Source organism: Medicago truncatula, chromosome 1 (assembly GCF_003473485.1).
Source record: "Medicago truncatula cultivar Jemalong A17 chromosome 1, MtrunA17r5.0-ANR, whole genome shotgun sequence".
Taxonomy (NCBI): Eukaryota; Viridiplantae; Streptophyta; class Magnoliopsida; order Fabales; family Fabaceae; genus Medicago; species Medicago truncatula.
In genome coordinates, this window is record NC_053042.1 from 9,762,734 (window position 1) to 9,776,254 (window position 13,521).

The 13,521-nt window shown below is 33.9% G+C and overlaps 3 protein-coding genes across 4 annotated transcripts; all 3 read right to left on the reverse strand.

The window, feature by feature from the left end:
• Positions 1–264: 264 nt before the first annotated feature.
• LOC25482376 (low affinity inorganic phosphate transporter 4-like) lies at positions 265–2,290 on the reverse strand. The gene is made up of 2 exons (NM_001425012.1): positions 1,870–2,290; positions 265–1,674 (listed from the first exon to the last, which is right to left on the reverse strand). Exons 1-2 carry the CDS (start codon positions 2,259–2,261, stop codon positions 480–482), a joined length of 1,587 nt encoding a protein of 528 aa, NP_001411941.1. The 5' UTR covers positions 2,262–2,290; the 3' UTR covers positions 265–479.
• Positions 2,291–5,458: 3,168 nt separating this feature from the next.
• LOC25482377 (arabinogalactan protein 41) lies at positions 5,459–6,714 on the reverse strand. Its single transcript, XM_013610928.3, has 2 exons — positions 6,460–6,714; positions 5,459–5,720 (listed from the first exon to the last, which is right to left on the reverse strand). Exons 1-2 carry the CDS (start codon positions 6,572–6,574, stop codon positions 5,647–5,649), a joined length of 189 nt encoding a protein of 62 aa, XP_013466382.1. The 5' UTR covers positions 6,575–6,714; the 3' UTR covers positions 5,459–5,646.
• A 1,369-nt stretch (positions 6,715–8,083) lies between these two features.
• On the reverse strand, positions 8,084–12,612 carry LOC25482378 (clumping factor A). 2 transcript variants are annotated; one of them, XM_024776900.2, is made up of 4 exons: positions 12,482–12,612; positions 9,626–11,247; positions 9,368–9,482; positions 8,635–8,763 (listed from the first exon to the last, which is right to left on the reverse strand). In XM_024776900.2, exons 1-3 carry the CDS (start codon positions 12,497–12,499, stop codon positions 9,386–9,388), a joined length of 1,737 nt encoding a protein of 578 aa, XP_024632668.1. In that variant the 5' UTR covers positions 12,500–12,612; the 3' UTR covers positions 8,635–8,763; positions 9,368–9,385. The 2 variants fall into 2 exon arrangements, with proteins under 2 accessions (XP_013466383.2, XP_024632668.1); XM_013610929.3 differs by lacking the exon at positions 9,368–9,482 and having other exon boundaries at positions 8,084–8,763.
• Positions 12,613–13,521: the final 909 nt, after the last annotated feature.

Genomic DNA, 13,521 nt, shown 5'->3' on the forward strand with positions numbered 1-13,521 from the left:
AAGATGAACTTCTAGGATAGAATCTCTTATAGTTATATGTACACATTCATTCTTGACAAAACTTCATATACATTATCAAAACATTGACTTAGGCATCAAGTACTATATTTCTTTCACAACATCAACGTCTCCTACAAAGATCACTTCTGTATTATTTGACATCAACGAGGTTCACACTAGGTTATTGCTGTCATATGTGAGAAGAAGTATACTCTTCTCATTTCTGTCTTCTTAACACAAATTATATGTAAGAAAAAACAAATATAACATTACAATAAAGTACTATATAAGTTTCATTAAAAAATAAACATTACAATAAGTTTATTTTTCTGTCAGCAACACATAACAAAATATAACTTATGGTTCATCTTATAATCATAAACCAGCTAAACACATCAATTTTGGCCCCATTATTTATTATTATTACATTAATATAATATTATCAAAACAAACATGGATGTTGCAGCATGTAATTAAATTCACATCTTCTCAGTTCTTGAGTCCTGGCGAATCCCCGGAGCCCTGTCATTTGGTGTTGCAGTGAGTTCACTCTCTCTTCCATCCTCACCCGAAATCTCTTCCAAAGATCGTCCCTTAGTTTCCGTCACCAAGAACGTGCAAAAGAATCCTATCAAATTTGTAAAAGCCAGAATCATCATTGCGCGTCTAATCTTCCTTGGCGTACCATCCAACGTGTAGTATTGTATCCCGAACGCACCAACCATAGCACCCGCCTTCCCAGATGCAGCACTGAAAGCATGGCATGTTGACCTCACCCGCGTAGGAAAAAGCTCAGCGGGCAACACAAAAGTTGTACTATTAGGCCCAAAGTTCGCGAAGAAGAATGTTAGCCCGTATAAAAGAGCGAAGAGGTTTTTGTTTTCGTCTTTCAAGTATTCATATTTAACACCAATGACAAACATGAAGAAAGACATCATGAAGAAACCAACCAACTGTATCTTGAATCTTCCAAGCTTTTCAATGAAGAAAACAGTGAACCAATAACCGGGGAATGTTCCAAACAAGGCGACAACAAACATGGCGCGCGAAGTTTGGAAAACTTCATCAATAGCATTCATTTCTTTGTCTTGACGAATAAGTCCCATTGCAGGGTAAATATCTTTCTGTGTCAAATTCTGACTGTAGAAAGCAATATCTAACAAGAACCAACAACTCATTGTACCGATTAAATGACGACCGTGCCTGTTGAAAAACTCGCTAGACCAAAGAGGGTAATCATTTGCTGCTTTAAATTCAGCCAACTTATCTTGCTCCGCTATGATTTCGATGTCCAAAACTCTTGCCATGTCTGCAGCGGCTTGTTTCGCGTTCCCTTCTACGATTGCAGTGTAACGACCGGTTTCAGGCATTTTCATTCTCCAGTAGTAAGTCATCGCAGCTGGAACAGCACCGATCATGAGAATTAATCGCCAGAGTAAATCCCCTTCGGGCTGTGTTGATAAAATTGGGTCTTCATTGAAACGGGGAGCCTGGTAGTATGCTTTAAAAATTCCTGAAAATACCATTGAAACCAATCCGGCAAAGATGATTCCCACGCCTTGCATTGCGAAAACTGCTGCTATGAAAGCGCCTCGTGTCCTTTTGTTGGCGTATTCAGACATGATGGTTGCTGATAAAGGGTAGTCTCCACCAATACCAAATCCAAGCCAAAACCTAAATCACATGAAATATTCATGGCAAAATGGGAAAATTATTAGTCATTACGACGAATTTGAACCTTCTCCCTTGAAGATATAAAATCAAACTTTTTTACTTGCGGTAGTTTAGGTAGGGACTAAGTTGTCCCGGTTTTTTTCTTATTAAAATTATTTTATTTTTCTTAAAAACCAAGTTGGATCCACCACTAACCTGAAAAAACAAAGGGTTATCATAACAGATTTCGCGGAAGAACCAAAAGAAAGACCAGAGCAAATGGCACAAGCAACCATGATAATGAGTGTGACACCATAAACTTTCTTGCGTCCAAGTTTGTCTCCGAGCCAGCCGAAGACTAATTGGCCAGAAAGTGTTCCGACAAGGGCCACACCGGTGACTACATTATTAACTGATGGTGGAAGCTTCCCTGGTTTGTTAGTGCTTGGATCAAAGTAATATAATCGTCCCAAGAGCTTCGAAACGGTTGAAATGCAGAACAGATCATAGGCATCAGTGAAGAATCCCATGCCAGCAATTACTATAGCTGTTACATGGTACCATTGTGTACGAGCTGAATCAAGAGCCTCAAGGACTTCTAATCCCATTTTGGTAAAAAAAAAAAGGAAGACTCTCTCAAGTTGGTTTTTGGAGTTAATTTGGTTTAGGTGTTTATGTGTATGCTCTTATATATATTATTATGGCTATGCATTGATATGTGTTTGATAATGTAACAATGTGACGTTTAGTCCTAAGTTAGCTTAGGAGATGAGAACAAGAAAAATTGAGATTGCTAGCTAAATGTTATGGATATTCACCTAGTGTTGATCAATTAATTAGGATATTCTTATAGGGAATGTTCAAAAATGCTAAGTGCTTTTGTTTTGGTTACAGTTAGCTGTTAAAAGAGGATTATTGTTTTGTTTTTTAGCTGCTTGCTAACATAATACTACCTCCGTCCCTATATACAAGACCTTTTTGCCAAAATCACAGGAATTAAGAAAGTGAGTATTTGTATTAAAGTTATTTGTAATCACTATTGATTTTACAATTTTATCCTTTAGAAAGAGAGATAGTTTATATTTTCAACATGCTATTTATTGCTGATTGAAGAAAAAAATGTATAATAAATAGGGACATATATGTAAAGAAATAATTAATTTAATTGGAAATAACAAGGAGGTCTTATAAAAAGGAACAAAAAAAATTCAAAAATATCTTATATAATTGGAAAGGGAGGTAGTAGGATACAAATGCAATTCAAATGAGGTGTATGTGAGGACAAACGTTACCACCGAATAGAATGCGTGTCATTTACTAAACATACAAAAATGTGTGCCAATTAAATAATAAGGGAGCAACTTTTTTTCACTCCATGTTAAAAAAAACAAAAATTTAACATATTTTTGGAAGTGTATTTTCAGATAGTATTAGTTGTTTGAACAAAAATTAATCTTTGTTGTGGATCAGCCCAACTTAAGTTGAGTATGTTGAAAAAAAAACGAAGATTGTTCAATAGATCTCTTAAAATTGTTCATCTTGCTGAAAAAAGTTGATCAGGAGTTTACCTGATCAAATTTTACATACAAAAATAGTTGATTGAGAGTTCGACCTGATCATAAGAGAAATTGAGAGGTGTATTGAACAATCATCAAAGAAACTAGCTAGTCAAGTCCGTGTATATTTTGGGAAAACTACTAACTGAATAACTATCCAACTTAGTTATGTAAATAAGCTCTAATACTTCGCTATACAAATCAGATGACAAATAATCTAGCTACTTGTACATTTTGTCATTATTCATTGCTATGATTTCCATCTACCATTCAACAAATTTGATCCTTTGATCAATCATAATGTGAGGGTTTATCATTCTCATTAATCCTCTAATGAGTTCGTACCGAACAATTGCGTTGTATATGAGGGAACACCATACTACTAGAAAATTTGAATTACCACCATAATTTAGAGAGGAAAACGATAAATAAAATTTAATTTCAATTCCATCATTAAGTGTTAGAGACTCCGAAATTTGAGACCAAAATGATGTGTTTATGTCTTTAAAAGGACAATAAATCTCTAATACTTTTAGTTAGGCATTTATGTCCGCGAAGGTGTAGTCCGATGGTTAAAGGGTTGAAGTGTTCAAGAGACATGAACAAATAGAACATAGTACAAGTTTTAAATATTCAAATGTAAGCAAATAGAAAATAGAACGAGTTTAAAACAATCAAGGAAAATTATTTGAAGATGAATTTGACAATCTTTCCTACTTATTTCTTACACTTAGATTGTCCTTTTTTTTTATTTTCTAAATATAGGAGTGAAATCGATTTTAGCCTTGAGAGAGAAGAAAGAGATAGATGGGTTTTTGCGACACAATAAGAGGTGACATCTACACGAAATATTTGTAGGATATGTATCGAACAATTCAGTCAAGTGTCTCAAACAAAAAAAATATACTTTGACACACTTTAAACACTCTTGGGATGTAAAAAGAAGGGGGGTGGTGTGTGACTACGCCGGAAAAGTTTCATTAACACTGTGTTTGATATCAATAAAAAAAGAAAGAGAGAAATTGAATAGAGAGAAGTTGAAGAGAGAAGGCACACTCCTCTCGTTTGGTTGAGCAGAGAAATAGAAGAGAGTGATAACTTTTGGATGGGACCCACTAAAATCTCAATCTCCCCACTTATGCGAAGAAAGTGAAGGGATACGGTGCAACTTGAGTTATTTTCCAGTTTTGCCCCTGTCATCAACAACAACTGTGTATGCTCTCAAAGGTGTATGCTTTGGCCACTCATGTGTAAGCTTGTCAACATAATGGTTGAATTACAAATGGGTTGTTATTAAGTTCAATGAATTTGATGCAGCGGTTTTTGTATCGTTTACTCATGAGTTTGTCTATTGTTTATGAATGGGTCTTGGCCTAAATTAGTTTATGAATGCAGCGGTTGAATTACTAATTATCAAGAGAGTTCTTATTGAATTATAAAATTTCAAAGAATTGAAATAACATTATTTTAAACGAAAGAATCATCAACATAAATAATTATCGGGTTATTAAAACAAGCTCAACATATTTTAGCTGATGTTATAAGTCTTATTTACTTTGATTGAAATTTCAACTATTGTCCCATAAATACAACTCATATAGTTAATGACAGTGAATATGCTTGATAGAGGTGCGGGTTCGAACCCGTGAACAAAACTCAAATGTTGCATCGTCTCCAAAATAAAGGGACTGAAACCGGGGATTGTAAAAGAAGTTTTATGTACATTTTTAATTTAAATAAGTGATTTTTTCATCGAACACGTTTTTCTTGTGTTTTTGTGATCTTGTCGTTTGAGTGCGACGATTTTTTGTTCAATGTCTCGGTGAGACATTATTTGATTTCTCATATTGTTGTGGTATTAGTTGGTTCATATTAAAACATTAGCTTCAATTAATTAAAAATTCAATCAATAACTTGAGCTTCAACTTTGCAGATCTAGTGATATACCGATATAGATATTCTAGTTGATTTGATTTTATCATAGTAATTGTAAGATTTTAATGTTGTATGCTATTAATTTGGATGATGTGCGTTTGTTTACGTATTTATATATTTTGTTATTGTTTTTAACGATGGTGTATTCAATGTACTTTATCAATTTGAATGAATAAATATTATTTTTGTTTTGTCAAAAATAAAAATAAAAAGACAACCTAAGGCAGCATTCTTTCTATTTTGTCTATTTATTTTCCCTTCATTCCTTATCAATAACAAAAAATGATTTTTCCCTTAAAAAATACTAAAAATGATTTAGAATAATCACAATAAATAGAGATAACCAAAAAATCAGAATGAGACTATCCTTGGAGCAATGGAAGTATATTCAAATATGCAATAGTCAAATTAAAACATCTTTCTTCCTCCTATTACATGTTACATGCCCTTGAAAAAGATCTGTATTGATATAGAATTGAAGTACAAGTCCATTGTTGATGCCCTAATGAATGATGTAAGTGAGAAGCAAGGCCACCAGCATTAGGACATATGCTATTGCTTGGTCAATTGATGTTCCTGCAAATTTTTAAGAACAATTTAATTATTAGCCATGCGTTGCAACCAAACAACAATATTGGCTAGAACGGTTGAAAAAAACCAAAGAGTAAACCCAAAAATATCATATTGTAACAGATAGTTCAGAAATTGAATGAACCGAATTGTTTGTGAACTGTCAATAACAAGTTTCATTCTTATCGGTGCGGTTCAATTTAACGGTTTAATTCGTGTTTTTTTAACAATACTACACATGCAGTGTTTTAGACTAACAAACCCAAGATAGTCTAAATCAATTAGGTAAAGAAACACGAACTCAAAGACGAATGAGAAAAATATTTCAAATCGCGACTACGCATCACAATTTTTGATATTTTGGAGAATCGCAGCCATACATGAATATTGCGACTTCAACTACAATCACATTGTGGTCATTGAGACATCAAATACCAGATTTTGCAGTCTAAATTGCAATCATAAACCCTATTTAAATTTTTTGATCGAGATATTATGATCAAGACAAAAAAAAGTTTCTCAACATGAGGTAAAATCTTATCTTTCACAATCAAAATCAAGAATTTATGAATTATGTTATAATTTTATAATCATTGAACTTTCACAAGTTTGATTCTCAAGGAAAAGAACAAAATTTGGAATATCATCCATCAACTATATAAGATGGTGAGATCAACATAGAAGGATAAAGTTTATGAATACTTGAAAAACCTATGTTAAAATCATAATCTTAATGAAAACTTACCATCACTTGTGGGAGCAGGAGCAGGAGCCGGAGCAACATATTGTGAAGAAGCCATTGACGCAAAAGATGCGTAAATAAGACCAAGGAACACGACCACCCAAAATGAAAGTGTCATTTTTCTCTCTTTCAGTGATTCTCTCTCCTTTTATTTTATCTTCTCTTTAATTTTCTTACAAATTTTAAACGAGATAGAAAAAAAAAAAAAAAGGAGAGAGAATATATGCGAACTATGGGCGGGTGGTGAATACAAAGAGTTATGTGTTCCTTTTATAAGATTGAAAACATTCACATGAGAGCCAGCAATGATGAGATGTAGAATGAGAGGTGCACCCGCATGTTTAGAAGGAAATGATTGTATTTTTTCAGTTAATTTTTTCATTTTCTAGCACATGATGAGTTGTTTGTATAATATATTATGTTATTACCAAAACAAAAAAGAATTTGATGAGTTGGTTGTGTGCTGTGTATCCTTGTAATGTATCATTGATTTGAGGTTGTTATTAGGACTGACAGATTGCATATATGTTTAATAATTGACATAAATTTTATCCATTTTTGTGATTTTGAATAAGAGAATATTCGTAATGAAATGAACCTTTAGCATTAAAATATGTCTATGTAGGTAAAATAACTAAATATGTAAAGAAATATATTTAGTTTTGATTCGTTGTCAAAAATGATTTACTTAAATAGTTATTGTAATGAGTTCGATATTTTACTTAATTCATTGAATAGTCAATTATTTTTACCAAATAAAATTTTATATAGTTAATTGAACTGTCCATTTTCTCATTATACATGTAATCAAAATATAAAATAGTATACTGTAAATATAATTGGGAGATGGCATATACAAATATACAAAATTACAAATATAGAGGAGATGTAATCAAAATATAAAATTAAAATAAATATAAACTCAATTACTTCATATATTTTTACAAATCAAGATATTCGTACGCAACAACTAAGACTAACCTTTCGAGATAACTAATTTTTTTAAGAGATTAACATCTAACTAGGATGTCAATAGGACGAGGGACATGGAGTACCCCCGCTCCCCGTCTTGGTCACTGAAAATGCTCCCCATTCTCCACCTTGGGGAGTTTGTTCCCGTCCCCATCTTGCAGATCCGCACAGGGACCCATCAATATAAAAATTATTTCGAGTCTTGTGCAACAATAAATATCACATATAATGGCAAAATGCCAAAATTGTTAGGCCGGATGCCATGACTGGGGTTCGAACCCCGGTTTCTCCACTTGTGTGTGTGAGTTATAATGCCTTTGCCATTAACATAAATTTACAAACATATGGTGTGAACATACAAATGAATCTAAGATTTAAATACTTGAATGTATTCATGTGAAGCTTTTGTAGTAATCTGCTCGGGGACGGGGTCCCCACCGGGTGGAGGTATAATCCCCGTCCTTCTCCTCAAACCACCCTCGGAGTACTTTCTCCCTCATCCCCGTGGGCAAAAACACCCCAGACCTAATGAGATAGTCCCTACATGGATCCCCACTTACAAAGTTACGAGTGCAAATTGACATCCCCACTTCTAACAGATGTTTTTACTACACACTCATGTCAAGTCAAAATGCGAAGTAAATTACCCTTTTTATTCTCAACGGTCAACAGTAACTAACAAGCTACTAGAAGCTTCTAGATTTTCTTCAATCATTAGGCTTGTGTCACGCTGGTCCAATACAACAGTGAATCTAAGTTACTGAATACAAAGGATTATAGAGTAGGAAAGCATGCTGCAGAATAGAAAGGCTATGGATTAAGACATAGACATAAAGCACAAGACCAAAGGCATAAGCTACATATCGCTGTTGATTGATATAATAAATACAATCAACAGTTTGCCACAGCAGACCTAATAACTTCAAAATACTCATGCATATACAAAAGAGTATACTCCCTCCGATCTTAAATATAAGTAAAAAGGTACATATATTTGGTCTAAATTTGAACCAAATATATGTACCGTTTTGTTTATATTCAAGACGGGACGGAATATGTACACGATTCAGTTACTAATGTGCTAATGTTTGCTAAAATTAATACGCATGATTCCATTTCTTAACATTTTGAGAAGGAACCTGTTGCCATGCTAGTCAACAGAAATTTGGATCCTCTTTGTTCTTGAAAATCTCAAATATTTGTTTTGAGTATTTAAAAGCAAGTGTTCCGCAAGTTTTAACTCCTTCGGGATTATATTCTTCCAACTCCTCCACAGTTTTCTTTAGACCATCATAAGGACTGTCATCAGTGAGGAACCTTCCCAAAGCACAGCCTCTGAAAAAATTGGAATTTCAACAAAAAAAAAAATTAGAAAACTGATAGAATATTGTTAATAATATTCTGATTTTCTCCATCTTGAGTTTTCAGTTACACAGGAAGTTTGCCACCAAAATAAAGTTACATAGCAAGTCAAAAAGTTAAAATTCAGCAAATAAGGAACATTGTTAACCACATACATACTGAGAAGTCATAAGATAAAAGTTTCCTTATGAAATTAGGTCTAGAATAACTATAGAAATCAGAAAGATACTTATGACAGAGAGAGGATATAAGACAGTGTTATAGACTTATAGAAAGATGGTAGTTCAATTTCGCAATATGGTTTTTGATTGTTAGCAATGCTCATGCAGTCAAAATAGACTTTTAAGATCCTCCACTGATATTTTCCCTATTCCTTTAATAGCATGGAATTACAATTATTACAATGTCAAATAAACTAAATTTTGTGCAAAAACTTGAACCGGAATATTAGAAATATTTTAGCATATGTTATAGTCAACATACACCACATGACCAAGTAATATAAAAGGAAATTGTAGTTTGTCATGAAATGAAACTTCGAGAAAAACTACAAACTTATATGGTTGCTCAACTTTACCTTTATCCTACAGTGTTTTCAGTCAAACAGGATGTTGGAAGTTTGACCACTTTTTAAGAAGAAAAAAACATGTATTATTTCGTGAGTTTCCTGTACGTATGCTTCGTGACATCCACTGATACTCAAAATAAAATAAGTATTAACAAGAAAGCTACCATTTGGTAGAAGGCTGCTCCAAACAGAAAGACAAAGTGCAAGATTCCTATGGAAAAAAGACATCAGAAGCATGGATGTTATTGTATCTAACTTGCTACCTACCTGGCAGTATCATGCCTGCTAAATCCACGCCCGTCACGGCCAAATGTTTCCTCGTACCTCTGATCCCCTAACACTTCCTGTCGATAAAGAACGCAGACAGCCTTCATACATAACACTGCATCGTTTCCAAATTCTTTTAGCATGTCATGTTCATCTTCCCACTTAATTTTCTGCCCTTTTTCCCTCTTAATTTTGGATAATATCTTAACAAGGTCTATTTCCCCATCCGATACGTCTTGTGAATCGGAATCCTTACTATGATCTGGTAAATCTTGCGATATATTCGAATCATCAGAGTCCGCATCACCGTTACATTCATCTTGTGACTTGTTAGAGTTGATTTCTGATACATCGGAGTCATCAACAATAAAACCACTCAAGTTTTCTCCCTCACTGTTTGATATGTCTTCTTCTAATTCTTCATCATCATCATCATCATCATGAGCATCATTATTTGTTGGAAAACACAAAGATGTTTTATCATCATTACTTTTGCTTACACATTTCGTGAGACGCTTTAGACGGCGCCTACTTGCTTTCTTCTTTCTTATAACCTGACTAATCGGCATATCATCATCATCATCATCATCATCGTCAATATCAGCAGCAGCATCATCAACAGCATTTACTAAATCGTCAACACTGACTTCCTCAACATGCTTCCTTATAAGTTTACTAATTGGCAAATCATCATCCTCGTCGTCATTTTCAGATTCACTTAGAACAACATTACGAGCCTGTTTCCTTTTCGGAACTACAGTACATGAGTAATCTTCGCCTAAATCAGAATTTTCCTCACTCTTTTGAGCATAATTGGACTTAGAGTCTTCTCCCCTTTCTGCTACAGTACATGTTGACAGAGAAATATTTCCACTACCCTGCCTGTCAGATGCATCTTGCACATAAGTATCCTTGTTGTTATCTTGTAAATCTTGTGAGCTACTCGAATTAGCATCCAAATCACTATTAGACTCTTCCTGTGACTTATCAGATATGTCTTCACAATCAGATGCATCAACATCATCAACAATAAAATCACTAAGGTTATCTTCCTCACTATATGACAAATCCACTCCTAGGTCATCATCATCATTTTTTGGAATACTCTGCTGATACTTGACCTTATGAGGTCTAACTGAAGACATTTTATTATCCCGATTTTTGCTTACAAGTTTCCTTAGAGTCTGTAGACGACGCCTTGGCATTTGACTGTCGGTGACCTTGTCAACCTCTAAATTAGCACTAGTTACAGAGTTGCTCATACCATCATCATCCTGATCACTTTCTGACTCGCTCATAACGACATTGCAAGGCCGTTTCCTCTTGGTATTTGCAGTAAATAAGATATCTTCACCAAAGTCCAACTTTTCTTTATTGTTTTGGGCATGATTGTTGTCCAAGTTCTTTCCTTCTTCTTTGGCAAAACATGTTGCAAGTGAAATCTTTCCACTACCTTGCCTATCTAGTGAAATATTGTGAGAAATATCAGGTTCATCGTCGCTGTCAATGATATGAATTACATTTACAGAACTAGATTTTGCACCAGTGGGTGTAGTAGATGCTGCCATATTTTTGCCGCAACACTCTTCAGTTTCAAATGATAACTCATCTAACTTTCTTCCCTGGTTGTATCATAGAATTCCACCCATTTCATTAACTCAAATTTTGCATTCATGTAAAACAGACTAAAGAAATTATTTACCCAAAACATAAATAAACAACTGGTTATCTTAAAAAAAAAAAAAAATTAAATCAACAACTGGTTAAATAACTAAATAAATTAATAGTTGCTCTTACTTAATGATTGCATAACATTCAAAGTGTAAAATCGACTAATACATTCATGAATTCGGATTATCTGCAGTCAACAATCCCCCACACAACAGTTGGTACCCCGATGTCTGTTAGATAGAAATCAGATGGTCCAAATTTCAATGTAGATTTTGATTTTTTTTTCTTTCTATAACTAAAGTACCGAGCTTGAAATCTAGACCGTCCAATCTCAATCCTATGGCCACCAATGTGTGACTACATGAATGCTAGGATTACTGACCACAGACAATCCAAATTATTCACACACTGCATTAGATAGTAGCACCAATCTGAGAAATTATATGCCAAATGTTTGTATAAAACAAAGTGGTAAACACAAAATATAAAGAAATGTGATATTTGATCATTTGAATGCAGGTGAATGTAATACACATAAACAAACAAATGCAAAAGCTAATAGACAATTACCTCAAAAACTGTGAAGCACGGATACAGACATGGACATCAGACACGACACGGACACTGACATGCCTACACCGCTAATAATTTGAGAAAATCACATAATTCGTTGTAATTATATGTGTCGGTGTCGGACACGCTTAATCCAGGAGTGTCCATGCTTCATAGCTCAAGAATATTAAATCTACAAAATAATTTTAAATAGAAATTTATTGAAAATAAAAATTGGGGATAGCATGGCCCATTTGGGCCATCCCCTTTCACTACCCTAAAAAAACAACTTTTGACACGAGTAAACCACCAAATTAGTCTCTGACTTTGTAAGACGCTCTCAACTAGTTCCTATGATTATGAATATTTCAAAATGGTCTCTGCCTGTTTAACTCTATTAAATTGTCAAGTTGATCCCAATATTCAATAACTTACTATCAATTAGGTCCTTATATATAACAACTTACTATCAATTTAGTCCCTCACATACTGACAGGACTCAAAAGGATTCATTTAACAATGCAGCCCTAAAAGATGAATAAAAGAACCTTCAATGATAAAAATAATGGTAAACAAATGTAACGCAAGATTGTATAAAAGTGGAGAGAAAAAGAGAAGGAGAAGTAAGCATACCTTAGAATGGAAGATCATCTGAACTTGTGTTTAGTGTAACTGATTATGAAACCAAAGAACGAAAAAACCCAAAAAGTGTTAAAGGAGGAAAAGAAAGGGTACGAAAAGAAACGGCGGAGAATGAATTAAATGTATTTTAATTCGATTCGATTTTGTGCAAGTATTTTTTTAGGGGTTTTCTCTAAAATAAATTCGAGTAATTTACGTTTTTACCCTCTCAGCGGCATTAGAAATCCGGCTGCAGTTAACTGCCGAGGAAAACTTCGGGAGTTAACTGCCGAGGAAAACGAATTATGCAGACAGTGGGTTCTGCATAATTCTAAACATTTCCAAGCCATTTTTCGGTCAGTTTTTACCTGTAATTAAACAAGAGTATTTCCAAAGGTAAAATAATTCATACAACATTGAAACTAGGACATAAACAAGATAAATACAATATCTTTTACAATTGTCCATAATTAAATCAAACTGACATTTGGTTCAAATTACACAAACGTTTGAAATTCATCAAAATGTTACAAAGTGTCCATAATTAAACAACTCATTACACATCATTAAATTAAATCCCTACTTACATTCAACGCAATTGCATATGGAAAGAACATACATATATAATATATTATCTTTCACCATATTCCGAAACATAAATCCGACGTCGCTATCGTCGCGAATAAGCAGGCATATAGCTTGCCGTTTTTCATGCGTATTCATCTCTATCTTCTCCTAGGTCTATGCATGACATTTGACCAAACAAGTGACGTGTATATTGATTTTCACCAAGATGCTCAAAATAATTGTTAAGTTGTGCCTTCAAATCGTCAAGAGAGTCCCGGCGTTATCATAACCTTAACCGTCTTTGTAAACGCAAAGTACCTAACACGCCCTTCAATTTGTGCAACCTCAGACATGTCTCACTTGAAAAAAGCTTTCAGAAAAGAATCATAGATTAGAAAAAAATTAAATTGAATGTAATAACAAATAAATCAAATGCGTAAACATAATAAGCTATAAATAAGTATTGCACTAATTTCACCACATAA

Coding starts and splice junctions, on each gene's coding strand:
- LOC25482376 (NM_001425012.1), bottom strand. CDS start 2,261: ATGGGATTAGAAGTCCTTGAGGCTCTTGATTCAGCTCGTACACAATGG. Junction 1,675..1,869: donor ATAACCCTTTGTTTTTTCAG/GTTAGTGGTGGA, acceptor CATGTGATTTAG/GTTTTGGCTTGGATTTGGTA.
- LOC25482378 (XM_013610929.3), bottom strand. Junction 8,764..9,625: donor AGCAGGCATGATACTGCCAG/GTAGGTAGCAAG, acceptor CAATTTTTTCAG/AGGCTGTGCTTTGGGAAGGT.
- LOC25482377 (XM_013610928.3), bottom strand. CDS start 6,574: ATGACACTTTCATTTTGGGTGGTCGTGTTCCTTGGTCTTATTTACGCA. Junction 5,721..6,459: donor TCCTGCTCCCACAAGTGATG/GTAAGTTTTCAT, acceptor AAAAATTTGCAG/GAACATCAATTGACCAAGCA.